The 26,564-nt window shown below is 35.2% G+C and overlaps 1 protein-coding gene across 1 annotated transcript in view; it reads right to left on the reverse strand.

Annotated features, from left to right (window-relative positions):
• Positions 1–26,564, reverse strand: part of TRPM3 (transient receptor potential cation channel subfamily M member 3) — a 700,360-nt gene that overhangs the window by 55,737 nt on the left and 618,059 nt on the right. The window contains exons 19-21 of the mRNA XM_051962081.1: positions 18,828–18,956; positions 14,220–14,471; positions 4,477–4,651 (exon numbers count right to left, since the gene is read on the reverse strand). Coding sequence (XP_051818041.1) covers positions 4,477–4,651; positions 14,220–14,471; positions 18,828–18,956 — 556 coding nt within the window. The remainder of the gene's footprint in view (positions 1–4,476; positions 4,652–14,219; positions 14,472–18,827; positions 18,957–26,564) is intronic.

Here is a 26,564-nt window from a genome sequence, read left to right on the forward strand (position 1 = left end):
AATATGGATCAGAAAACCAATGCATTCCTGCTCCCTAGTTTACTAACTAAAAAGCAATATGCATTTTTTTTGGTTGTTCTTTCAGATCTGGTGACTTAACAGGGTTATTAAAAACAACAACAAAACAATTAAACTAGACTGTTTTCTAGGAAACCTTTTGTAAAAGTAATGAAATGATGTGATTAGCTATTACTCCAGATCTCATTAGAGAATATCTGACATACTTTTGAGATTACAGTCAATATGCAAATACAGATTTGACCTGTACACCAAGTAGTCTTAATAGTTAAATTGGAACACAAAATGATTGAGAGGTAGTATAAAGAATCACTTTTCAGTATCTTGTTTTCAAATGACTGCATAAACTTGTAAAAATATTCAGTATGTCAGAAAAGAAGTCTACCTCTAGGCTTTATTTTATACACTTAATATATCCAAGTACATGAGTCATTCCAGTGAAATAAGGTGTGGAAGATTGTCACCCTATAAATGGAAGTCCTTTTCTTTCAGAGAAAAGATGACATCAGTTGTCTACTCTCTACTCTCATTCTGTTGTTAAATATAAAGATATTTACCAGGTTTCCTCCCATATCACCAACTAATAGAGGAATACACGATTTTAGATATGATGAGATCCTACCTAATGTTGGTTTTATACACATCATTGACTGGCTGTTTATAACATTGCCGCTTGGCTTCAGTCTTAACTATTCCCCATTTGTTCTTTTATATCCAGACATGAAAAATTAATATTTTTTTTTATATCACCTATCTTTATGTCAGAGCTTGTTAAATGATATTGGCAGGATGTGGTGCCTTCAATAAGCTGAACACCAAATAATTTCATACATAGATGTTATTTTGGTTTTTGAAAAACAAAACAAACCTCTTAATTTGACAGGAACACTTAAAGGCAATTGCTCAAAACTGGTCAGTTATGTAGAATTTTCAGGGTAATGAACTCATATATATTCCTTTCTACCCTTCCCCCTCCTTAATCTCCATCATGAGGAAGAGTAAAAAGCCTGAGCAACCCTACAGGCTACTAGGAAAATTTTCTCTTGTCCTTTGGATGAATCTTCAAAAACTACTTAAGGATAAAAGTTCTTTTTTCACTATCATATTATTCTGAGTGCTTTCACTCTGTATCCCCACCCTCATTTAAAATTTTTTTTTTCTTTTAAGTACATTTAAAAAGCATCGTTAAGTAAATCTTGTTTTCTAGTTTCTTCATCTATGGCCACAACATTTAATACAAACTGCTAGAAAAATGATACATATGTAGTTAACCTTAGTTCTCAGAAGTGAGGATATCAAAGTTGGCCTCAATTTCTGAAGTATCAGATTGAAGGTAACAAGTCTCAGTGCATTATCATACATCCATATACATTCCAATTAAGAGCTGTTTTTTTTTTTTTTTTTTTTTTTTTGTTTGTTTGTTTGTTTTTTTAAATAAAGATGAAATGGATGCAGCCATTTGGAGTAAAAACAAAAGTTAGACACAGAGCATGTGCATTGAGTTAGAAATGTATTGCTTTGGAAGATGTGTATTAGAGATACTGCATTTTAGGAGGGAAAGGAAACCCCCACCCCAAGAGCAAATTCACATCACGGTCAGACCCTCTGCAGGGTAGTAGCTCCAGGTTGATTTGAGATTCCATCAGTCTGAATGCATGCTTCACAAACCAACCTGGATTTGGCACAGAAAAGAGGCAACACACTTTATAGTAGCAACTTGATTTGTACCTTTCTCAAATATCTCTCTACTTGGGGCCTGAATATTCTTCTGACTGTCTAGGGCAGAGAGGGAAAGCTGTCCATTCCTACTGAGTTTCTCCCAGTGTAGTCATGTGGAAATCATAGGGTCATAGATTTAGAGCTGGAAGGAAATTTAAAGATAATCCAGACCAACCCCCTCATTTTACAGATGAGGAAACTGAGATCCAGAGAAATGAAGGAACTTGCCATGGTCATAAAAAGAGTGAGTAAATGGCTGAGCTGGGCTTTAAAACAAAATCCACATCTAGAACTGTTTCACTATACCCCACTGCCTCCCAAATCAATTCATTAAAGAGATAGATTTTTCAAAGAAGTTGGGCAGCAGATTAGGGATACAGTATTACACACATTTGAGAAAGGACAAATGCTCTAGAATATTCTAGACAGAAAAACAGTGGCTGATTTAGCTTAGAACAAGTATAAAGAATACATTGAAATAAATTTCTGAACTTTGGATAGGACATAAGTAGACATAAGGGTGGGGTTGTATGTCAGAAGATATTTCTAGTAGAGGGTCACTTCATCAAAATATTGTTCACTCTATTCTTTGAAATGCCAGTAATAGGAGAAATAATTTATTCTCACACATGTATGGTATCATAGATAAAATTAATGGTTTAGGAAATGCCTCGCCAGATTTCACTCATACAAACAAACAAAAATTCTTCCATCTTGACAGGTTTTGGGGTTCTAAACTATAATCAGCCTTTCATTAAAACATAATAAATAAATAAATAAATAAATATATCCTGTTGTTCAGCCAGATGCGGCATTTGTTGCACTAGGCTGGGTCCTTAGTACAACATCAATAAATGGCCACTTGTAGAGGGACATAGAAACTCCCACTCACAAAGAAACCTACATCCCAATGGACTTCCCCATCTCCCTTGCCTCCAATGGCTAAAGATATTCTAATATCTTTAAGAATTAAGGAAAGATTTTGGAAGAACGGAAACCTAGAAAGATAAATGATTGAACCAAGTGGGGAAAAAGCAATCTCTTGGAGATAATCTTAATTTTTTCCTCCCCCAAGGAAAAAATAAGACAACAGCTGAATTTTTAATTATTAAACTGCTTTTTAAGAAGCCAAGTGGAAAGAGACTTTCAGAAGGGTTTTTTGTGTGTGTGTCTCTGGGAGGGATGCCTCTGAGATTAGCTTTGATTTACTCTATATACATATTAAATATGTATATACATATTTAATATGTATATAGTTAATATGGGTTACCTTCCTCATTAGAATGTGATCTTCTTGAGAGTAGGGGCTGCATTTTGCCTTTCTTTTTATCCCCAGGGCATCTGGCACATAGTAAGCACTTAATGTTTGTTGATTGACTGCTGACCTGAGTGAGACTCTCTCTGAGAATGAGAGTTCACATTATTCTCTAGAAAGTCAGCTCATTCTGATGAGATGAACAATGTTCCAATCACATGTTCCAAAAAGCCTTGTTGGCTTCACTTTTTTTTTGATCCAAGAGAGGAATTTATCCAATTCTAAGGGGATTGGAGATAAAAGGAAAAGGATTTAAAAATGGGGTCTGAGGCCTGTATTCAATGCTTTCAATGATGGCAGGATCACACCATTCAATGCCTTGAACTTGATTTCCTGGTCTGGGCCTCTTATGGGGCAGAACACAAACTATTTCTCTTTTTCCTAATTTTAATAAGTATCACCACCTAATTATGCAACATTAATTCATGCATATAGTCCAGTGATCATTTGGCTGGCCTGTCAGCAGCAGTGTTTAAAAAATAGTTAATCCAATAATGTAGGAAGGATGTTATTTCTAGAACTATGATCCTCAGGGATAAGGTGGAAAAACTTGCTCCAAGGATTTGATTCCTCCTCCTCTGCTCTCAGCAGTGCCTTTATTCTTGATACTTTCTTCCCATAGAACTCCATACGTGGTGTTCCCTGACTTTCCTTGCATTTTGAAACCTTGAAAAGACTTCTAAGACACATGCATTTTCAAGTACCATTAAAAAGGGATGGGGCCCCCTGGAAATCAGCATATGTTAAGGCCTTCTATGGCTAGGTCCTGCTGTGTTTAGCTTCTCACATAGCATCATTTCTGGCTAAAGCTGTTTTTTATCCTTGATGTGCAACTTAAATTTATAACCTAAAGCATTTTCCATATTCCCAGCAAATGAAACCTCAGGATTTGCTGATTCCAGGGAATTTGTAGTAGCATATCATTTAAGAAATTTGGGGAGAGAAATTGGGGAACTGATTTCAGTATATGGAAAACATCCTATAGATTCCTTTTACCACAATGGAATATTCAAGGTCATGTTGAATTTATTCTGAAATAAAATCCATGGATTTATTTATTTTTTTTAAAGGGGAAGAATGATTGGAAGTAGCATAACACATTCCTGATATCCACACACTCAACACATGGTCTTAGAATTTAAAATCCAAAAAGGGAATCAATTTTTAAAAAAGTAATTCATCTCTTTGAAATTAGAAAATTTGTCAGACCTGAGTCACACCATCAGAAACAAGTACCCAAGGAAGGTTTCACTACTCCTAGCTGTGTACCTTCTGGGATTGATTTTCCTCCAAGAATTAAAGTTCCAACATAGTCCTCTCTCTTGAGCCATTTATTGAGAACAAATAAATGATCTTGGAAAAGACATCACTGGATTGAAGTTAAATACCTGACTTTGATGTATGAGAATCATAAACTTGCTTACGGTCTATCTGGTCTGCAAACACTTCCCCATATATCATCCAGTAGGGCATGTAGAAAATATTCTTGGCCAACTTCCATGAAGGTTCCTCATTGGGGAAGAGAATGGCTTGCCTAGCCACCCCAAAGCTCATCAGCACCACCAGCATAATGATGACAAAGTACATCATATCTATCATCTAGAAGAGACAGGGATGGGGGAAAAGGACAGGAGAAAACCCACATAATTAGCTGTTTATAAATGCTGATTTCAATGAAAAAATTGGAAATATATCAATTTTCTGACAAGGAAAGTCTGGATAGGTTTCTAGCCACAGGCAGCTAGGTTGGCCTAGGCAGTAGAATGCAGGGCCTAGAGTCAAGAAGACCTGAATTCATATCAGCCTCAGATACTTATTAGCTTTGTGACCCTGGACAAGTTACTTCAGTTCCTTCATGTGTAAAATGATATATATATATATATATATATATATATGTTATTAAAATATATATATATATATAATGTTATTAAAATATATATATGTTATTAAAATATATATATATATGTTATTATATATATATATATTAATAACTTTTTATTGACAGAACCCATGCCAGGGTAATTTTTTACATTATCCCTTACATTCACTTCTGTTCTGATTTTTCCCCTCCCTCCCTTCACCCCCTCCCCTAGATGGCAAGCAGTCCTATATATGTTAAATATGTTGCAGTATATCCTGGGTACAATATATGTGTGCAGAACCAAACAGTTCTCTTGTTGCACAAGGAGAATTGGATTCAGAAGGTAAAAACAACTCGGAAAGAAAAACAAAAATGCAAATAGTTCACATTCGTTTCCCAGTGTTCTTTCTTTGGGTGTAGCTGCTTCTGTCCATCATTTATCAATTGAAATTGAATCTTTGTCAAAGAAATCAACTTCCATCAGAATACATCCTCATCCAATATCGTTGTCGAAGTGTAAAGTGATCTCCTGGTTCTGCTCATTTCACTTAGCATCAGTTCATATAAGTCTCTCCAAGCCTCTCTGTATTCATCCTGCTGGTCATTTCTTACAGAACAATAATATTCCATAACATTCATATACCATAATTTACCCAGCCATTCTCCAATTGATGGGCATCCATTCACTTTCCAGTTTCTAGCCACTACAAACAGGGCTGCCACAAACATTTTGGCACATACAGGTCCCTTTCCCTTCTTTAGTATTTCTTTGGGATATAAGCCCAATAGAAACACTGCTGGATCAAACGGTATGCACAATATGATAACTTTTTGGGCATAATTCCAGATTGCTCTCCAGAATGGTTGGATTCATTTCACAACTCCACCAACAATGTATCAGTGTTCCAGTTTTCCCGATTTCCCCTCCAACATTCATCATCATTTTTTTCCTGTCATCTTAGCCAATCTGACAGGTGTGTAGTGGTATCTCAGAGTTGTCTTAATTTGCATTTCTCTGATCGTTAGTGATTTGGAACACTCTTTCATATGAGTGGTAATAGTTTCAATTTCATCATCTGAAAATTGTTTGTTCATATCCTTTGACCATTTATCAATTGGAGAATGGCTTGATTTCTTATAAATTAGAGTCAATTCTCTATACATTTTGGAAATGAGGCCTTTATCAGAAACTTTAACTGTGAAGATGTTTTCCCAGTTTGTAAAATGAGACATTTGTAAGGTACTTTTCAAACCTTAAAAATACTATGTGTATATTAGCTTTTATGGTCAGGAGAGGCAGCTAGATGACATGGTGGATAGAGCACTGGATTGGGAATTTAGTGAATTCAAATCTGGCCTCAGATACTTATTAGACATGTGGCCCTGGTTACTTAACCCTGTTTGCTTCAATTTCCTCAACTTAAAATGAGCTGGAAAAGGCAATGGCAAAATACTCTAGTACCTTTTGCCAAGAAAATTCCAGATAGGGTTATGAAAAATCAGTTTTCTCATATGTAAGATGGGAATATTGATAGTGCCCATCTCCCAAGGTGGTTGTAAGGATCATATGAGATAATATTTGTAGAGAACTCTGCAAACCTTAAAACATTATATAAATGCTAGTATTAAAAATAGACAAGCTTGTGAAAGATATATATGAAGGCTCTTAACAATAGTTTAAAAATGAAGGAAAACCAAAAGCATTATAGAGTGACTCCTCCTCTTCCCCCTATGTAATTTTTCTATTTGCCACTTAGTATTCTAATCAGATCTAGGATCAGAGATCTAGGTTAGGGTTGGTGAAACTTCTTTGACATTACAGTTGAAGAAACTGAAGGCCAAAGAACCAGGCTAAGGTTACAGAGGTAGAATTTGTAGAGCCAGGATTTGAACCAGTGATCTTTCTTCAGTACCATGTAGCCTGACCCCAATGACCCACACAGATGAGTCAGGATCTCAGGTTCTTATTTGGGGTCATTGGCAGCTGTGTTTGTGGCCTTGAAAAAGGCGAGTGTTGCCAATGTGTTTCTCATTTATGAGCAAAATAGGAATCCTATTATTTCTCTTCCTGTGAAACAAATTGGTGTGAAACAATGACCCAGGTGTAGTTGGGATATTTATGATGCTGATCTAGACCTGGAAAATCTCAGGCTTAAATCTGAGAGTCTATTTTAGCAGGAAAGATTTTTAATTCGCTCTAAGCTACTAGAAGTTGAATTTTCTGTGGGTGAATGGGGTTGGAACAATGCACTTAAATGTTCATGGTAGATCACCTTTCTCTGGCTGCATCTCACTTCACTCTATTATAAACCAGTTGCATATGGTGGCCCATACTTTTCATATTCCTAGGGTAACTTTTCTACTCTGGAATTAAGGGAAGGAAATTCCTGGAGCAGTGAAACTGTGTCTGGTGAAGAGTTATATGCATTTATCTAGATAATGGAATGGAGAGAGTGCTGAGCTTGGAGTTAGAGATATCTGGAATCAATTTCTGTCACATGTATGTATTAGTTGTATGACTTTGGGTAAGCTACTTAACCCCTCCCAGTCTCTGTTCCTTTACTTATGAAAAAGGCAATAATAATAATAATAATAATAATAGCACTGACTTCACATGGTTATTCTCAGAATCAAAAGAAATATCATATGTAGACTATTTTGCAAACTTTAAAGAACTTTATAAATACTAGCTATAGTATCAATAGCAATAATAATTATGCTTATTGCTATAAGATTCTATATGTCCTGATTTTGACTCAATTTCTAAACTTTTTTTTCCAATGTTACTTCAGTTTCTTAGATTTATACCTATGCCTAACTTTATCTTTAGATAATTACTTATTTTGTGTATTTTAAATCAACCACTACCCGTTTTTGGAAACTTACTATCAAATAGCTCTTCATAGGAAGCAAACTTCAGTGAAGCAGGGCAATGACACCTATCCAATTAACTCTAATCCAGCAAGCATTTATTAAGTGCCTACTATGTGTAAATCCTTGCCTTCAGTTTACATTCTCAAAGAAATCCTAATTACAGTTCTACCAACAAATTCTAAGACACAATTAGAATTAAGAAATTCTTCATTGTTTAATTTGTTTCATTAGCATTCAGTAATTGCAATTTTCCTATGTCCTTCATTAGGCCTGAGGATGTCCATTGATATTCAATAAGTTTTAAATCAATCAATTCTCAAGACAACTTTGAAATTAATTTGACACAGTAATCACAGTGCTGTTTACTGTGTGTGTGTGTGTGTGTGTGACTGTATGTGTGAGAGAGAGACAGAGATAGAGACAGAGAGAGACAGAGAGAATTTGAATCTAAGCTTCTGGAAACTTTGACATTTCCTCTATATTGCACCATTGCTCTTGGTGCAATAGATCAGTTAAATATTTTTTCTTTGCATAATAGTTTCCAATCTTTCTAGTTTGGCTACTATGTATGCAGAGATAGCTCATTGCTGTTCCCCCCTCCCCACTCCCATATTTTCTCTTTTCTTTTGAGTACCAGTCTTTTGTCCTTTATTTATGAAGAGTTCAACTGGCTAGAAAAAGTTGTAACTGATCCTCCTTGTTATAATTGTATAGATTGATTAAAGATGGATGGACAAAAGAGGACATGCATTTTGATTTGCATTTTCAATAGTTTTTAGTTCAATTGGGGAGGAGAGAAAAGAGGGGAAAAAGAGAGGCAGCAGTGACATACATATGGAATACCAAACTTATAGGTCTACGTTTAATATTGCCTCCTGATACTAGTTTGCTATATAACTCTGGGCAAGCTGCCTCATGCAACTCCTTAGAACTTACCAACTAAGTTATTAATTGTGATCTACCTTGGTGGAGAGAGTTTTCTACTGGTTCAAAATCACAGATTCTTCATATATTTCTTTCAGTGTTTATATAAATACATATATACAAGCATACATAATTCCAGCAAATATATGGAAACCATCATTCAGTTGAAACTTTTCTCTTTGAAGATTTCAATGATCTCACAGTTGCTAAATGTGATTTCCTGTTATCACTCTATTTTTTCTGTACTCTGTGTTGTATTTAACACTGCTGACCACCTTCCCCTAAATATGCTCTCTTTCTTGATTTTTTTGACATTGTTTTCTTCATTCTCTTATCATCTGCTCTTCCAAAACCTTTTTTTATTGGGTCATGATCTATTTTTTAGCTCCCTAACTGATGGTGTTCTGTGACTCTGTCCTGAGCCCTCTTCTCATTTTTATACTTTCTTGGTGATCCCATTAACTTTTGTGGGTTTAATTATAATTTCTATTCAGAAATCTTTATATCATCTTTATAGCTAGTCATTGTTTATTAAATTCCAGTCCTACATCACCAACTGTAGGCTTCTAAAATTCAACATGTCCAAAACTTAATTTACTATCTTTCTCCTCAAACCTTTTATTTCTTCTAATTACCTTGTTACTGTTGATATGTTCATCATTCTTTTAGGCATCATCATTTGCAACCTTTGAATAAGCCTTGATTCTGACCTTTTCCTTATCCTCTCACAACATATCAGTTGTTGATTCTACATCTTTTTGTTGATACTATATCTTTAACATAGCTCCCTCTTTTGCTTATTCTTTACTTATATCATAACTATGCCTTCATCACTCTTCTCTGAATTTTTTTCAATAGCCTCCTAAATGCACTCTCTTCTCTCCACAATTTCCTCTACACAAAGATTTCAGAAGTTCCATTGGTTCCTCTGAGCCCTACAAAAGCAAAACAAGCAAACAAACCAAAAAAAACACCCTCATGTTTTGTATTTAAAACACTTCATAGTCTGATTCTATATTTCTAAGCATATTAAACATTATCCTTCCACACACTTTTGTCATTAGTATTCCATTCGAACTAATTTTGCTGTTGCCTATATATGACTTTTCATCTTTTAAGTATCTTTCACATACCCATTCCTTATTTCAGCCTAATAGAAGTCTTAGTTTTCTCATATACCATATCCTACCTGTTCATATTGCTAGTACTTCACCCTCTTTTACCCATAGGGAATTTCATAATACACACACACACACACACACACACACACATACACACACACACACACACACACACACACACACAATTTTCCTGAGTACATGATATTTTCTCTCAATAGAATGTAAGCTTTTTGAAGTCAGGAGCCATTTTATTTGTGTATGTGTATTCCCAGTCTAACATCTTTGATACTGACCCTGTGGACCAAGTGTTCATGGGGTTATATTTTGGCAAATGGTACTGGAATGGTTTGCTATTTCCTTCTCCAATGTATTCTTTTGTCAAGCAATCAGAGGTTAAGTGACTTGCTTGAATGAAATAAATAAATATTTCTCAAATGCAAGACATACTTTAGGCCTGAGGTTCAGGAAGTCATTCTCAGAGGACTCAGAGCAGAAAAGGTCAAACCCTAGCCCTGAGTCTCAGGAAGTCATATGACCCATAGGAAGGAGACAGCATTGCTAACCATTGGTCAATAGTTACTTTCTTTTCATTCAATGGATTTAAAAATCAACAGGAATGGGGAGTATACTTCCATCTTGATGCTATATAAGTAATTTTCTGTCCTTACCATGCGCTATTCTATTCTGAACTGCCCAGATAGCATGTTGGCCCTCTTATTGCAAGAACTGAATTCCAACTTTCTGTTATACTCAGAGACACCTCTGAGGAGTGAAATTGGGGAAGAAGGGTTTAATATTCCTGAATACACAACTGGGAAATATCTAAGGGTAAATTTGAATTCAGGTGTTTCTGATTCTAAGGCCATTGCTCTTATCCATTGAGCCACCAGCTCACGTGGTGATAGTAGGTACTTAATAATTGCTTATCTAGTCCTAAAAGGAACATTCCCCATTGTTTCAGAGATTCTCAGTATTACTTTGTCTGTTCAAATTGGTGTTTTGCTTTCTTTTGTTAATCTTTGGTTAGGGTCTATAAACTGTATATTCAGTCTTCTGACAATTTTTTTTTTCTTGTCTTGGGTCAATGAGTCAACCAACCACCTAGCTAAAGATGTTAGAAATCACATGTAAAACAACAATTTCCACTGCAACCAATACTACATGTTCAATTTACTTTTCTCTTTTTATTTTGGAATGACAGAGGAATCAGAAAGTTATAATACAACCTAGTAAAAAGAAAATGTAATGAATCCCTGCTAATATTACCTGGGACTGCTCCCTGGGCAAATATATTGGTACCATTTTATGTTACTCACCAAAATGAGAGTTATGTCATTGTAAAAATGGAAAAGGTACAACTGAAAAATAATATAACTACTCAAGATAATTGTATAAATATGTATGCCTATATTGGATTTACATATATTTTCTACCATGTTTAATACATATTGGATTACTTACTATCTAGGAGAGGGATTGGGGGGAAAGTGGGGAAATTGAAACACAAGATTTTGCAAGGGTCAATGGTAAAAAATTATTCTTGCATATGTTTTGAAAATAAAAAGGTCATAAACTGGGAAAAGATTTTTACAGTTAAAGTTTCTGATAAAGACCTCATTTCCAAAATATATAGAGAACTGACTCTAATTTATAAGAAATCAAGCCATTCTCCAATTGATAAATGATCAAAGAATATAAACAGACAATTTTCAGATGATGAAATTGAAACTATTTCTACTCATATGAAAAGATGCTCCAAATCATTATTGATCAGAGAAATTCAAGTTAAGACAACTCTGAGATACCACTACACATCTGTCAGATTGTCTAAGATGACAGGAAAAGACAATGATGATTGTTGGAGGGGATGAGGGAAAACTGGGACACTGATGCATTTTTGGTGAAGTTGTAAACGAATCTAATCAGTCAGGAGAACAATTTGGAATTATGCTGAAAAACTTATCAAACTGTGCCTATTCTTTGATCCAGCAATGTTACTACTGGACTTATATCCCAAAGAGATATTAAAGAAGGAAAAATGTTTGTGGTAGTCCTTTTTGTAGTGGTTAGAAACTGGAAATTGAATGAATGCCCATCAATTGGAGAATAGCTGAGTAAATTATGGTATGTGAATGTTATGGAATATTATTGTTCTGTAAGAAATGACCAACAGGATGAATATAGAGAGGCTTGGAGAGACTTACATGAACTGATACTAAGTGAAATGAGCAGAACCAGGAGATCATTATATACTTCAATAACAATACTATATGAGGATCAATTCTGATGGAAGGGGCTATCTTCGACAATGAGGGGATTTATTCAAATCCAATTGATCAGTGATGAACAGAACCAACTACACCCAGCGAAAGAACACTGGGAAATGAGTGTCGGGAGGCGCGCACATTTAGGGTTAGAGTCGGGTTAGGACTGCTTGCATTTTTGTTTTTCTTCACAGGTTATTTTTACCTTTCTAAATCCAATTTTTCTTGTGCAACAAGAGAACTGTATAAATATGTACACATATATTATATTTAAGATATACTTTAATATGTTTAACATGTATGAGACTGCCTGCCATAGAGTGTGGAGGGAAGGAAAGGAAAAGTTGGAACAGAAGTGATCACAAGGATCAGTGTTTTTAAATTACCCATGCATATGTTCTGCCAATTAAAAAAAAAAAAAAGACTTACTATGGCAAAGACACTTAATAGTTGTGGGACCTTTGGACATGTCACTTAATTCTGTTTGCTTCAGTTTCCTCTTCTGTCAAATGATTTGAAGAAGGAAATGACAAACAAATCCAGTATATTTGCCAGGACAACTCCAATGGAATCACAAGAGTTGGATATCACTGGAACTAAGTAGCAACAACTAGAGATAGGGACCCCATTAATTTTGGATTTTTTTTTTTTTTTTTTTTTTTTTTTTTTTTTTTTTTTGCTGAAGCAATTGGGGTTAAGTGATTTGCCCAGGTTCACACAGCTAGGAAGTGTTAAGTGTGTCTGAGACTAGATTTGAACGCAGATTCTCCTGACTTCAGGGCTGGTGCTCTCTCAGTGGATAGTGCCACCTAGTTGCCCCCAATTTTGGATTCTTTTCAGCAGGGTGCTACACTTATGGAAACGTTTGATAAATACTGTTTGGTTGACCCAAAGGCAAGGATCAAATAAATGTGCACTAAACTTAAGTGAAGAGTGACTTTAAAAAATCTTGGCTAATTGCCCACAAAAAGGTATCCCCACAGGGAAGAAGAGTTCGTAGGGCCTGTTAGCAAACTTTTTTTTTTCCACAGATTTTTCAAGGGAATATAGCTGCAGCAATGTAACAGAGGTGATTCATTATACTAAATGACATATCCAGAAGAGAAAATTTGCTTTAAAAGCAGCTCTGATGCTTCCCACAGTGGCTGTGGGAGGAAACAGGCAGGAGTTTTGTACAAATAGAGTGATGCTGCTCTTCTAGGGTGATATCCTGACTGCACAGCCCTGATAGGGAACTGGTGTGTGCCAAGGATAAAAACAAAAACTGTAGATGAGCATGTCTCTATCAGAGAATGGCCTTAGTACCTTTCCTGGATTTCCAAAATTCCCCTCTCCAGAGGCCACAGAAATGAGAGAGTAACAGTGTGGAAGAAAGTAGTATAGCTAGTGACTCTGGAGTTACTTAACCTGTTTGAGCCTTGGTTTCCTAATTTGCAAAATGAAGGGGTTGTAAATGACCAGTTTATGAGGTCTCTTCAAGATCTTTGATTATAACTTTGGCTATTTTCTTTTTTCCTTTTTAGTCAATACAATAGGACCTTGAGAAAGTCTTTCTCCCATCAGTACATGGGAAAGATATTTTGGCCTCTAGAATGTAGAAGAGAGAATTTAAGTTCAATAAAAGTTTTTGGAGCAGAGACTTCTTTCCTCACTGGAGAATCATTCTATAGTTATTTATGTGACTAAGTTTAAATTCTGAAGCAATTTAAAAGAGGAGGAATTAGATTAGATTGTCTATGTTTGAGCTCTAAAATTCTATGATTCAGTGACCTTGAGGGATGGAAATCAGAAAAATCATGGCCAAGTCTATTTTATACTCTGCCAACTTACCTTAGGACTTCAAGGATCCATGATTTCATTGTGTTGGTACTCCCTCCACTGATACAGATGGCATCTTTTGTAGATGATATCATAAGCTGTGGCCGAAAATAATCATCACCTGGTGGTCAGCCTTCTGGTGATGAACCTCTCTTGCATTTAGCTAGATTGGTCCTTGGATGAAAGATTAAATATCTGCCATTGGGCCTGTATATTACAACAGATTTAACTAATCCTCATTCTTTTTTTTCTACTATCACCCCTCTCCTTAGAATACCCAAGAAAAAACTAGAACTCTTCCTTACCATTTTCCCAATCATCATAACGTAAGGGCCCAAGTATTTGTTCACGCCGAAAATGTCTAACAAGCGGATATACCAATAAATGATGTTAACACAGTATATGACCCTCCCATCACTTCGGAATGGCTGATCTTGTAGACGAAGAATCATTCCAACAGAAAATAGGAGGATGGCTATGAGGTCTGTGACATTCCAGTATTCCTGAAGCCATACTTTCACTTTTTGAAACAGCTTCCCAGGCTCTGACATCAAAATCTGAAGAAAGATAGAGAGGAGAGACATTAAGTTTCAATTTTCCTCTACTTTTGAAAGTTTACTTTTGAAGTAATCTTCTACCTACATGATAAATGCACTATACATCTAAGCCCCATTAGAATATAAACTCATTTTAAGTAGTGATCATTTCTTTCTTTGTGTTTGTATCACCAATGCCTAGTATAGTTAACTGGAACATATTAAGTGTAAATAAATACTTTCTGAATTAGAATCTACTAAGATCCATGAGTTGATATATATAGACTGCTTGAAAACTTTAAAGTGCTTTATATCTGCTTTTATTATTATCTTGGATGAGAATTTTGAAGTGCTTTGGTTACATGAAGCACCAGATTGATCTCATTAGGGTTTCTTCCTTTTATAAAAAATAATTAGCCAGACTACCATGCTTGTTATGCCTCCACTAGGGACATCTGTGCTGTGAAAACTGAGGGGCTGGCTTAAGTTCAACCTTACCTTGTTGTTATGCCCAATACTCTCAGGATTCTTGATACCCTCAAGACTAAAGCATGTAAAATTCACTCTATTTCTTGCTTGGGCAACTCCTCACAGAAGCATCAATACAGAGAATGGGGAGAAAAGCATGTTAAATCAGAGAATCTTTAGTCATAAACACCTGAGTGAAACAAATGAAAGATTTTTTTGTCTTTGGGATCTGAGTTTTGAACAAAGATGTGTGTGTGTGTGTGCCGAGGACACTGAGAATTGTGACTCTCAGTCTCATGATAAGTGTCTTCATGTGGATGTAAATGTCAGAAACTCAGGACATATAATGGTGATATACCAACAGAAGTCTTAGATCTTAGAGGAAAGGGTTGGAGCCTTTCTCTGAAAGTTGTTGGTAGACACAGCCTCTCATTGATGCTGCATTTGAATGCTGCACTTGGATGCTTATGAAAAGCACTTGAGAGTAGAGGAAAGATCTCTGTATTTGGAGCCAGAAGATTTGAATTTGAACCCAGGTGCTGCCTCGTATTTATTGGATGACAATGGGCAAGTCACTAAGCTTCTATGAATTTTTTTCCCCGTTTATAAAATAAGGCCAACTTTATTCCCCACTCCCAATTTGCTTTATCTTGTGGTTGTAAGGAAAATACTTTTAGAATCATTAAACAATATTTCTTTTCCTTTCTCATTTTTTCACATCAAAAATTTAAAAATTTAAGTATTAGGTTCTTGAATCTTTTTTGTGGATTAATTTTTTTTTTCACTTTATATTTCCTCCCTATTATATTCCCCTTTAGAAAATGAACTCCTTAAGGTCAGGTACTGTAATTTTATTTTTCTTTGTATCCCCAGTGCTTAGTACCATGTCTGGCACAGAATGTTTAATAAATGCTTGTTGACTGACAATGTATCTTGTATAATTTGTGGTGAAACATATACATGGGTCTTAAAATCCTTGGTATTTTGTCAATTACATTCTTTCCAAATATAGGGTTTATACTGCTTCATTTTTCTCCCCTATCCTAGTAATTGGAACCATTCCATTTAATTGCATTAGAATTTTGGCTTAATTTCTTCCTGTTGAGAGGAGGTATAGATCTATCTTGCTTGTTCTTTATCTCCCCTATTGTTGTAACTGGAACATTTCATCTGCATTGCTTGGGAATCTTGCCTTAATATCTTCCTATTGGGAGGAAGTAGAGTAAGCATATAGGTCAATGCTACTTCCTTTTTTCTTCTTCCTTTTAATAAATGAAATAAAATGAAATGCTATCTAATTGCATTGGAGTCTTGCCTTAATTTCTTCCTACTGGAAGGAAACAAGAGTAAGCCATATCTTGCTTCCTTTTTCTCTCTCATTCCAGTTGGAGCAATATCATCTACATTGTACTGGATTTTTCCCTTAATTTCTTCCTTTTGAGAGGAAGTAATGTTTGATAATAAAATTGCAAATAAGCCAGCAACTGACTGATGTTGAAAAAAATTTTGACAGTGATCATATTTTGGTTCTTAGCGTACTATACAATTTCAAACTCTCTATGTGGCAAATACCATATGTGTATAGTTTGTGGATAGGAAATCCATAAAGCTACTATTGTCTTAGTGAGCCATGGATGGAAACCTGGATTTAAGTATTTGATGATTACAATGCTCTATTTCTGAGTTGCTTAAACTGCTCTAAGAATGTTTTTATTCAGAGCAACTATATCAAATAGAGAAGTCCACAGGAATTAGATACCCTTATTCCCATTTTACAGTTAATGACTTGCCATGCTTCTGAGCGCCAACTTGCAAAGGATGTTGTATTCTTAATGCTACTAGAAGATGACATGGCTGGTGAGTTACTAGACTTACAACCAGAAAACTTAGGCTCATATCTCACCTTAAACACTTATTAGTTGTGTGACCATGAACAAGTCACTAAATCTTTGGGAACTTCAATTTATAAAATGGGATAGCACGCACCTAACAGGGTTCAAAGGAATAACATAGATAAAGATAACAGTAATGTAGTTTGTACATTTGTACAGATGGATTTTGTCTCTTCCCTCTGGGAGAAGAAATAGCAGAATTTATGGTTCTTATAAGCAGGTGAAAGCAGGTACAAGAACCCCTGGGCCAATTTTAGCAATAATGATGAATGGTGATGGCAGTAGTGATTGTGGTGATAATGTTTTTAGATTTATAGAGAACCTTTTTTCCAAAGAGCTCAATGAGCTTTCTTATCCATTAGACCATTTATTATAACCCTGTGATAGTGACACCTGAGAGGAGCTTTTAGAAGCTAAGTGAACCTGACATCTTTTTAGAAAACTGCTCATTGTGACTGCTATATCCTTATACCAGGAAAGGTGTGGCAGGTTCAGGACAAGCTCTGTCCTCCTCAGCTTCCCTTATACTTTTTTTCTTCTCTTTGGAATGTATGAATTTCTGAAACTGGACTGCTGGCATTGGGAAGCAGCCTGCAGAACCTCTTGTGGTCTTGTATGTCTACAACATTGACTTTTGGTACCTTTTGCAATTGATAAGACCTCTTTATTTCTAGGAAAATTGGCTTGAAGTGAATGATCTGGATATCATAACATTATAGCTTTAGAGAAGGAAGGGATCTTAGTGGTCATCTAATCCAACTCCCTCGATTTATAGATGAGTAAATTATAGAGTAAATTTATAGATGTTATATTGTGTTTTTTTAAGGGGAGGGGAATAAGGGTGAAAACAGATGAATGAAAAGTATTAAGAATTTATTATAGTGTCAAGCACTGTGCTAGGTGCTGGGGAAGAAGTACAATGGCTGCCCTCATGGAGTTTACAATCTAATGACTGAAACAAAACATATAGTAGTGGCTAGCGAAGGGAATTCTGGTCCGGAGAAGTTACAAAGTTGGTGAATGGAACTGTAAGGTGGACACTTGAAATACCCTTTCTATGGTAATGCTGATATGTTTACAGTTCTCAAAGAAAGAGGCAAGGGAACTCAGGCTCAGGGATATTGAAAGGCTTGCTCAAAGTCACATGGTGCTGAAGATAAGATTGAAAATGGGATGCTGAAATACATTTACATAACAGTAGCTGATTCTAAGAAGTAGCCAAAGAACCCCACTTTGAGGGTAGGGACATAGTGTAAAGAATTGTATAAAGAAATAATCTAACAGATGATAAAAAGTAAATGCTCTAACAAGGAAAAAGATAATTGTCTGCAGGACTTTTGGGGGAAAGTGGACTTGTTAGTTGAAAATAAATAGCAAAGACTCAGGGTATGTATCATGGGATATCAGTAATGTCCAGGCTAACTTTCTGGAGATCCTTCGGACAAGCCTTGCTCTCAGCAGGATAGACACCATGAGAATGGTCAAGAATAGAGTCTAGATACTTTATTTTGGCCCAGTCTTGATCTTAGTGCAGGAAGCATGAGAGCCATCAAGACGCTGGTCAAAGATAAAATGTCTATCTTCCAGTCCTTCTTAGCCCTTATATACCTTACTGTAATTACATCATTACAGCATACTGATTATGTGTGAACTTGGAGAACCATTATATCACCATAATAAGGACTAAGTATATATGTGATCCAGAGAACTCATCTCTCCTATATCTCATCAATTCCACTGAGTTAACACCTTATTTCAAGTATGCTTCTCCAGAGTTCTGGCTCTCTACTGATGTCAATGTGTTAAACATCTGAATGAGCAGAGTATCCATAGAGTTGTCAATGAGAAAAAGGAAATGAGAGCTCTGGTAGAAATTCAGGTCTTCTTAGGACAGCATTTGGAAAAGTGGATTCTTGTTAAATTTGAATCCCAAGTACCCCAGTATGATCATAAATATAACTAACAGCTTCCCCTTCCATTTCCTTTATCCCAGGTTTTCCTGTAGGGAAGCAGTTACCTCTCTCATCTTCTCTATCCCCAAAGTGAATATATAGGAAATAACTATCCATTCTTGAGTGGAAGGCCAGCTCTCCATCTTCACTAAAACAATGTAGTTGAAGAGCATCAGGTAGCCAATGTATGCCAGCTGTAAAGGAAGAAAAGACAATTTCTCTGTCCATTAACAAAAAGGAGCATTACCTTACTTTTGTGCAGCCTTTTGATATAGGGCAATCAGACTCCAGAAAAGTATGTGAGTGGAAATGGGTGACAAAGAACCAGAATTATTGAATCAAGGAATTTTTTTTAAAGACTTTTTATTGACAGAGCCCATGCCTGGAAAGTTTTTTTTTTAACAACATTATCCCTTGCACTCACTTCTGTTCCGACTTCTCCCCTCCCTCCCTTCACCCCCTCCCCTAGATGGCAAGCGGTCCTATACAAGTTAAATATGTCACAGTGTATCCTAGATACAATATACATGTGCAGAACAGAACAGTTCACTTGTTGCACAGGAAGAATTGGATTCAGAAGGTAAAAATAACTTTGGAAGAAAGACAAAAATGCAAGCAGTTTACATTCATTTCCCAGTGTTCTTTCTTTGGGTGTAGCTGCTTCTATCCATCTCAAGGTATTTTTTTAAAGAGGAAAGGATTCCAGTGATATTGACTGGATGAACTGAAAAACTGCTAAGTGATTAGTCCAGGGGATGAATAAACTATAAATAATCCCTTGATTTAAATTTGTATTATTCTTATTGTGAACCAACCATACTATGAAAAATTAACAAGAAAGTCTTCTTTAAAATTCTAAAATGCCAGCTGGATAGCTATCCTAAATAAGTTCTAAAAGCTGAAAATGAAACAGATCCACTCTGAAATAGTTTGACCTCCTAATTGGTTGGTTTTTCCCCTGAGTGTTCTTGGATGAGTTTACTTTTTCTCTACTGATTAGGCTACCTCCCCCACCTAAAATGGAGAGGCCAAGTTATTCCTCCTGCTCTAATCCTTAAGTATTAGTTTTCCCTAAAAGGAGACAAAGCTGCCCCAGGATGCCTGGCTCCCCTGATGTAGCTTCCTGGTCATCAAATACATAAAAATCCCAACCAGGTGGAGTTGTGGCCTCTTAGACCTGTTGGGTGTGAAACTGCAAGAGTCCTCATGTTCTTTATTTTATTTTGTCCTCTCAACTAAACACATTTTTCAGGGCTCTGTCCAGAGAAGCTTAGTATACTTGTTGTATATCCTTGCTCTTTTAGGGCAAAATAAACCTCCCTTTGATATATATTCAATACCTTATTTCATCCCAACATCAAGCCTGAATAAATGACAGAACTAGGTCCTTAGAATTCTGGTTTTAGAGCTGCCTCCAACATTCCAATAATGATGTTCTGGACATTATTCTGGACTACTTCCAGAAGAAGAGATGTATGTCTAGGCTTACAGTTTACTCCTAATGTGATGCTAACAAAGGAAGATAAAGACTCTCCACTGAAACTGTTGAGGCCTTTGAGGGACTTGGTGGTGTTCATTTGGTTATTTAAACATATCCATATGATATTATTTAGAAATTGTCTCCAAATTTTTTTTGGGAAGGGCTAATATACTTCTCTATTTACCAATATGAATAATTGGATTATGAATTTCTTTGGTTTGTGAGTATGTACTTAACCTTGCCTCTAACAGATTATTTAGAGGGACTTTTGGTCTTTACATGCCCAACAACTATATAGTATATACTCTCATATAATAAACACTAAATAAATTAAGTGCTTCCTTGAGTCCTTATGTCAGTTACTTTGTATTTATTTTGTTAGGAAACATCATGATACAAGAGAAATGCATTTGGATGGGGAGGCAGAGGACCTGGAATCAACTCCTGTCCCTCCTATCATCTCTATTATCTTTGGTAAGTCACTTAAACCTCAGTTTGTTCATTTAAAAAATGAGAGAATTGGACTAGATGTCCTCTGAGGTTCTTTCTTGCTCTCCAATCTTATAGAATGATAGAGCCATTCTCCCTTTTGGCCAGGATCAAATAGAGTCTCAAAAATTCTTTAAAGAATATAAGATACTTGAGGTTTCACTTTTGCCTTTGTATCCCCAATGCCTAGTATAGTGCTGGATATATATATATATATATATATATATATATATATATATATATATATATATATATATATATATATACATACACACACACATATATATATGTATATATATATACACACACACACATACACACACATATATATGTATATATTTAGCATATATATATGCTAAATAAATGCATATTTAATTGAGTAGGAATAAATGCCTAAATTAAAAATCAACCCTCATCATGCCTGATGAGACATATAGTTCTAAATCATTGATTTCTTTCTCTTTGTTATGCTAACCTCCCTTATTTTTGTGCCAATCTTGTCTTATTTTAATTCTTTTATTTTATCATTTAACCATCGTACTTTAAAATGTCAGTGTAAATGTTGTTTTTCAAATCATTATTTTCCTTCTCAATCTTAAGTCACCTCTCTTTATCTGTAGCTTCAATTCATCTTCTTGAGACTATTTCTTTTCTCAAGACTTCATTTGACTTCTCTGGTTCCTCATATGCATTAGTACAACCTATCAATCATCAGATTTCACAAGTTACATTCCCCAACTCCCTTTACTCCCATTCTTTTGACAAATTTTCTATCCTCAACTTCACTTATTTCAGTTTTGGACCTGCTTTCATTATCATAATCTTTGGTCTAGAAGAAAACTCAAAGGCCACCTAGTCCATCCCCTTATTTTTATAAATGAGGCAATTGATTCTCAGGTAATTTAAGTGACTTAGCCAGGGTCACATCTAAGTTTCTCACATACCTAAGTTTCTGAAGCATAATTTGTACCTAACTTGTAATTAGAGAGCTGGAATTCTTTCCAGTGTATCCAGTTTCCAATTATCACTGTCTTGAAAAAATCCTGTTTCAGAAATAGCTTTGTGGGGGCTTCATGGAGATTTAATTTGATCTTGTGTGTTTTAACTGTTAATTGTCTCTCTTCTGTATTTGTAGGTCTTATAAAAGTTGTAAGCAGCAATATGACCAAATGACTCTCTCTAAAATCAGCAGGAGTCATGTAGAGGTTTCCTTTCATTTGTATTTTTGGTTTTTCTTTCGCCTGTCACATGTATAATTTTGAAATTATTCAATATGCAACATCAAGATCATAACGAACTACCTAGAATTTGGGTTTCTTCAGGCCAGGGTTTTTGCTGCCTACTTATCCTACTCTGGCTATCTTTTCCACTAGTTGGAGGAAAGATGTAAATTTTGTTTGTCAGTGAAAGGAAATCATTTGTCATAGAAATGAAAATACAGAATGTGTGGCTCTGCATCCTGGTGTCATTTCCAGCTTTGAATCTGGACCCTTCCCAGCTAAATACAGGCAAATTGGCTCAGTACAGGAAAATAGAGCAGCCAATTGGATTTGTGCCTTTTTCCTCTTGAAACCAAAAAGGGGCTAATTGGCTTCTACATCCAACTTGGTAAGAAGAAGCAAAGAGATTAAAGATTTCTTTTGAGTGAGTCTGCCTCTTCCTACCAGAAAAACAAGTCACATTGTACTTTCCAGAGTCTTGAGAAAAGTAGTAGGCACATTTCCGAGAGATTGACAAAGAGAAGAACAGAGCAATAAAATAAGCTATTCTTTCATCTTTTCCCTAATTTAGGTACAGTTTACTTGGGATGAAATAATTTTCACTACAATCTATCCTCCCTCTGACATCTTAATACACAGAGTTTGTATCTCATTGGACTTCACTTGAATGAGATGAAAAGAAACATCTTATCTCTATAATGTTTTATAAACCATCTAATCTGTCATGTAGGCAGGCACTCTAGGATTGCTCATCTCACCACTCCAAGGTCTGCCTTCACATTGTAAATATAAGTGGTTGAAGATGAAGAGGTTGTCTAATTAGGCCATTTTTATTGATCAGAAAACCACTGTCCTGTTTTTGGTTCTTAGTTTGATCTACTTATCAGTAATCTGAAGAAAATCTATGGATTGTCCAACTAAAGGGAAAAAATGGTATCTCATCATCCCCAAAGCTAAGTGAATATTCTATTTTTAAAAGTCTGTATCTCATTCTTGCTACTGCTTCCAATTTTTTTTATGGTTCCAAATTTTCCTTATGTTCTGAATACTGTATAAACAAAGGAATCTAAAAATAACACGATACCATTGCATTATTCTACAATGTATTTAATCCAGGAAAAGTGGACAGAAACTGGTTTTTTTAAAGCATTTCAAGAACATTTCTTTTATAAATATATACTAGATTAACAAAAGGGGATCATTTCTTTTGGGTTATTTTGTAGCCATTTCTCTCTTATTTTTTATATTAAGCTTCAGAAAACTTGATTTTTTTTTTTTTCAATCTATGGTCTCTTCATATTTAGGGAACTTTTCATACTCTGCTTGGACTCTTCTTCCATAAACTCTACAATCAAATTCTACTGACTTACCTTCTTTACAAGGCCTTTACCAAGGTCCCTAAACACTAGTGTGTTCCTCTCCAAGAATGCTTTTCATCTACTCAGAATGTATCTTGTATGTCTCTTTCTTTTCATTTCCCTCTCTCCATCTCTCTCTCAGTCCCCTCTCTCTTTTCCTCTCTCCCTCTGTCTCTCTTTTTTTTGGTCTTTCTCTCAGTGTGATCTCTCCCATTCGAATATTAGCTTATTAAGGAGAGATAGGTTTTAGTATGCCTTTGACACATAATAAATACTTAATAAATGTTTGTGCAATAATTGATTGATTGATGCATTATACAGTCATTATTCATTTAAGTGAATTTTCTTGTATATATTCCTGAAATACAATAATTACCAAAGAATTAAACTATAAATTTAGCCAAAGTAAAATGGAGAGAAGAATAGTGGGTGTGTGAATTGTGACTGGAACATATTACCAATTAGGAATTACAAAGAAGTGGTACAAAAAAATGTCATCATATAGGCCATATACAAAGAGTCAGGCTTGGTTACAATGTGGATCTACTTCATTTAACCTTTTTGTTGAATAGGGGGCTATGTTGGGAGTAGAGGTTAGGGAGTTTGGGGGCAGTGACAATGGTAAAAGAATATAAGCAAAACATTGATATTATTAATTATTTTTAAAGATTATCATCAAAGGCAAATTGTGGTATATGAATATAATGAAATACTATTATGCTATAAGAAATGAAGAATAGGCGATTTCAGAAAAACCTGAAAAAGCTTACATGAACTGATGTTGTTTGAAATAAGCAGAACCAGAACATTATATGCAGTAACAACAAGAAGCATGCTCAATTATGATTAACTTTGCTTTTCTCAGCAATACAATGATTTAAGACAATTTCAAAGACTTATGAAGGAAGATGCTATCTATATCCATAGGAAAAAAATTATTTTTTCCTTCTTATTTTTTATGGCTTTTCCCTTTTGTTCTGTTTCTTCTTTTGTAACATGATTAATGTGGAAATAGGTTTATCATGGTTATAGATGTATAATCTGTATCAGATTGCTTATTATTATAGGGAAGAAAGATAGGAGGATGGGAGAAAAAGTTGGAATTCAAAATCTTATTAAAATGAATGTTGAAAACATTCTTTAGCTTTTAGTATCTTTAACTGGAAAAAAATAGTGTTTACTAAAAAGTTTTTTAAAAAGAGAATGTCATCAGGGAGATATGTCTTAAAAAGGAGATTCACCAATCTTGTAATAAGAATAAGGAATAACCAAAAAGCTTTCTTGTGGATCTTAAAGGGATTAAGGGGAAAATGATAATAATAATAATAACAACTAATATTTATATAGTGTTTTAACGTTTGAAAGGTGCTTTCGACCCAATAACCCTGAAAAAATAGATAATTCAATTATCACTATTCCCATTTCATAGATGAAAAATGAAGTAAATTTTGACCCATTGTCACATAGGTACTAAATGTCAGGGAAGGAAGAGGAGCTGTGAATCATTTGTGTGATTCTGAGGAAGTGGCACATGCCAGCAACAGAACTTAAAATCTTAATTGGACCCATATAGTATTTTATCCAACTTTAAGAAAAAATGTGGAGAACTAATGATACCTGGAAGCAGGGCCTCTGATGGGAGGTAAGGAGAAAGGATTCCAGTTTTGAAGCAAAAACAAATTTGGACAAGCTAGGGAATTGGTTTAGAGACATGGGCCTTGTTGAAGCAACATGACACTTGGCCACATGGCAGGGCCAGGCCTAGAAACTAGTTAGATAGCTTCTGATGTAGCCCAGGAAACTAGAATGACTTTTTCTAGTCAGATAAGTAATATCTTTCAGCTAGATTCTCAAATTCTGAAAATTAATAATTCTATGTTTTGTAAATCTGCTTTTATCTAAATTTATCTACTTTTCTTGAGCTACCAATATGACCTGAAAAAACACATCTTTTTTCCTTGAGTAAATTAAAGGGAAGAAAGGAACTGTCCAGTTGAGGTGGAGAATATTTGAGTGTCTTGGTAGTGAGAGAAGGGCGTTGGTTGGACAGAACTGTGATCTTTAGAAAGCAGATAAGAAAAATAAAAAAAGATGAGAAAGAGAAGAGGCTGAGATGAAAAAAAAGGGAATATCCAATCTGGGATTAGGGCTTCCTGTGAAAGCCTATTATCTCTCTGTCTGGGAGGTAGATTCTTGATACTAGTTGGAATTAGGAGACCTAGAGTTGAGTGCTAGCACTGATGTTTACTAGCTGTGTGATCAAGATCATCATTTGACCTCTTTGATTCATTATATATGAAATGGGGTTTACTGATACTGTCACTGCCTAATTCAAAACAGCCAGTTTTCTTGAACAAAGTGTTTTCTAATTTTAAAAATCGTATCTAAATATGATCTATCCTTTTTATTCTTATTGTTAACATGTGCTTAAGTAGCAATGAAAGATATAAGCAGAAAAGCAACAAAAAAGTCTTTTGTTCCTCCCATTTTAAGTGACAGTTGATTGCCTGATAGAAAATATTTTCTGGGTATGCATATTGTTGTACAACCCTTCTTGTCATGATCATGAGCTGTCAGTGAGCAATCTTGAGATGGATCAACTTACAAAATGTCTAATGGTTATAAAGCAAAAGAAATATTGTTTGATGATACCAGATTAAATTTGATTCTTTGTATGCACTACCCACATTTCAGGTTTTTTTGAGTGTTGGTGTTGGCGTTGTTTTTATCATTAATATTAGGGCTGTATCATAGAAATTACTAAATATATGCCAAACAATCACAAATAGACTTTTTTGGATTTAATTTTGAAAACTTCAGAATTATATTTGCTTTAATGACCCACAAACTTTTTGGATTCTTTCTCTGGTTCTCTATCATTATTACTCAATCTTCTTTCTCACATTGCTACCAGACTAATCTTCCTCCTGAATGTGGTTACGATTAAACATATTCAGTGGTTTCTGATGGATTATACAGCAGATGTCCAGATACTTGGCATTCAAGGCCTTCCATGATCTAGTGCCAACTTATCTTTCTGTTCTTTTCTTCTATCACTCTGTTTACTCTGTGTTTTAGCCAAAGTGGATAGATGGCTCCATGACTTTCTTTCCTATCTCTGCAGTTTTCCCCTTTTTCCTCTTTACCTATTGAAATTCTATCCTTTCCATCTATCCTTAAAAAACAAAACAAAACCCCAATGTTTTTAAATACTTAATATTGAAAATAACTATAATCAAATTAATTTGCTTAGTA

Source organism: Antechinus flavipes, chromosome 1, assembly GCF_016432865.1.
Source record: "Antechinus flavipes isolate AdamAnt ecotype Samford, QLD, Australia chromosome 1, AdamAnt_v2, whole genome shotgun sequence".
Lineage (NCBI taxonomy): Eukaryota > Metazoa > Chordata > Mammalia > Dasyuromorphia > Dasyuridae > Antechinus > Antechinus flavipes.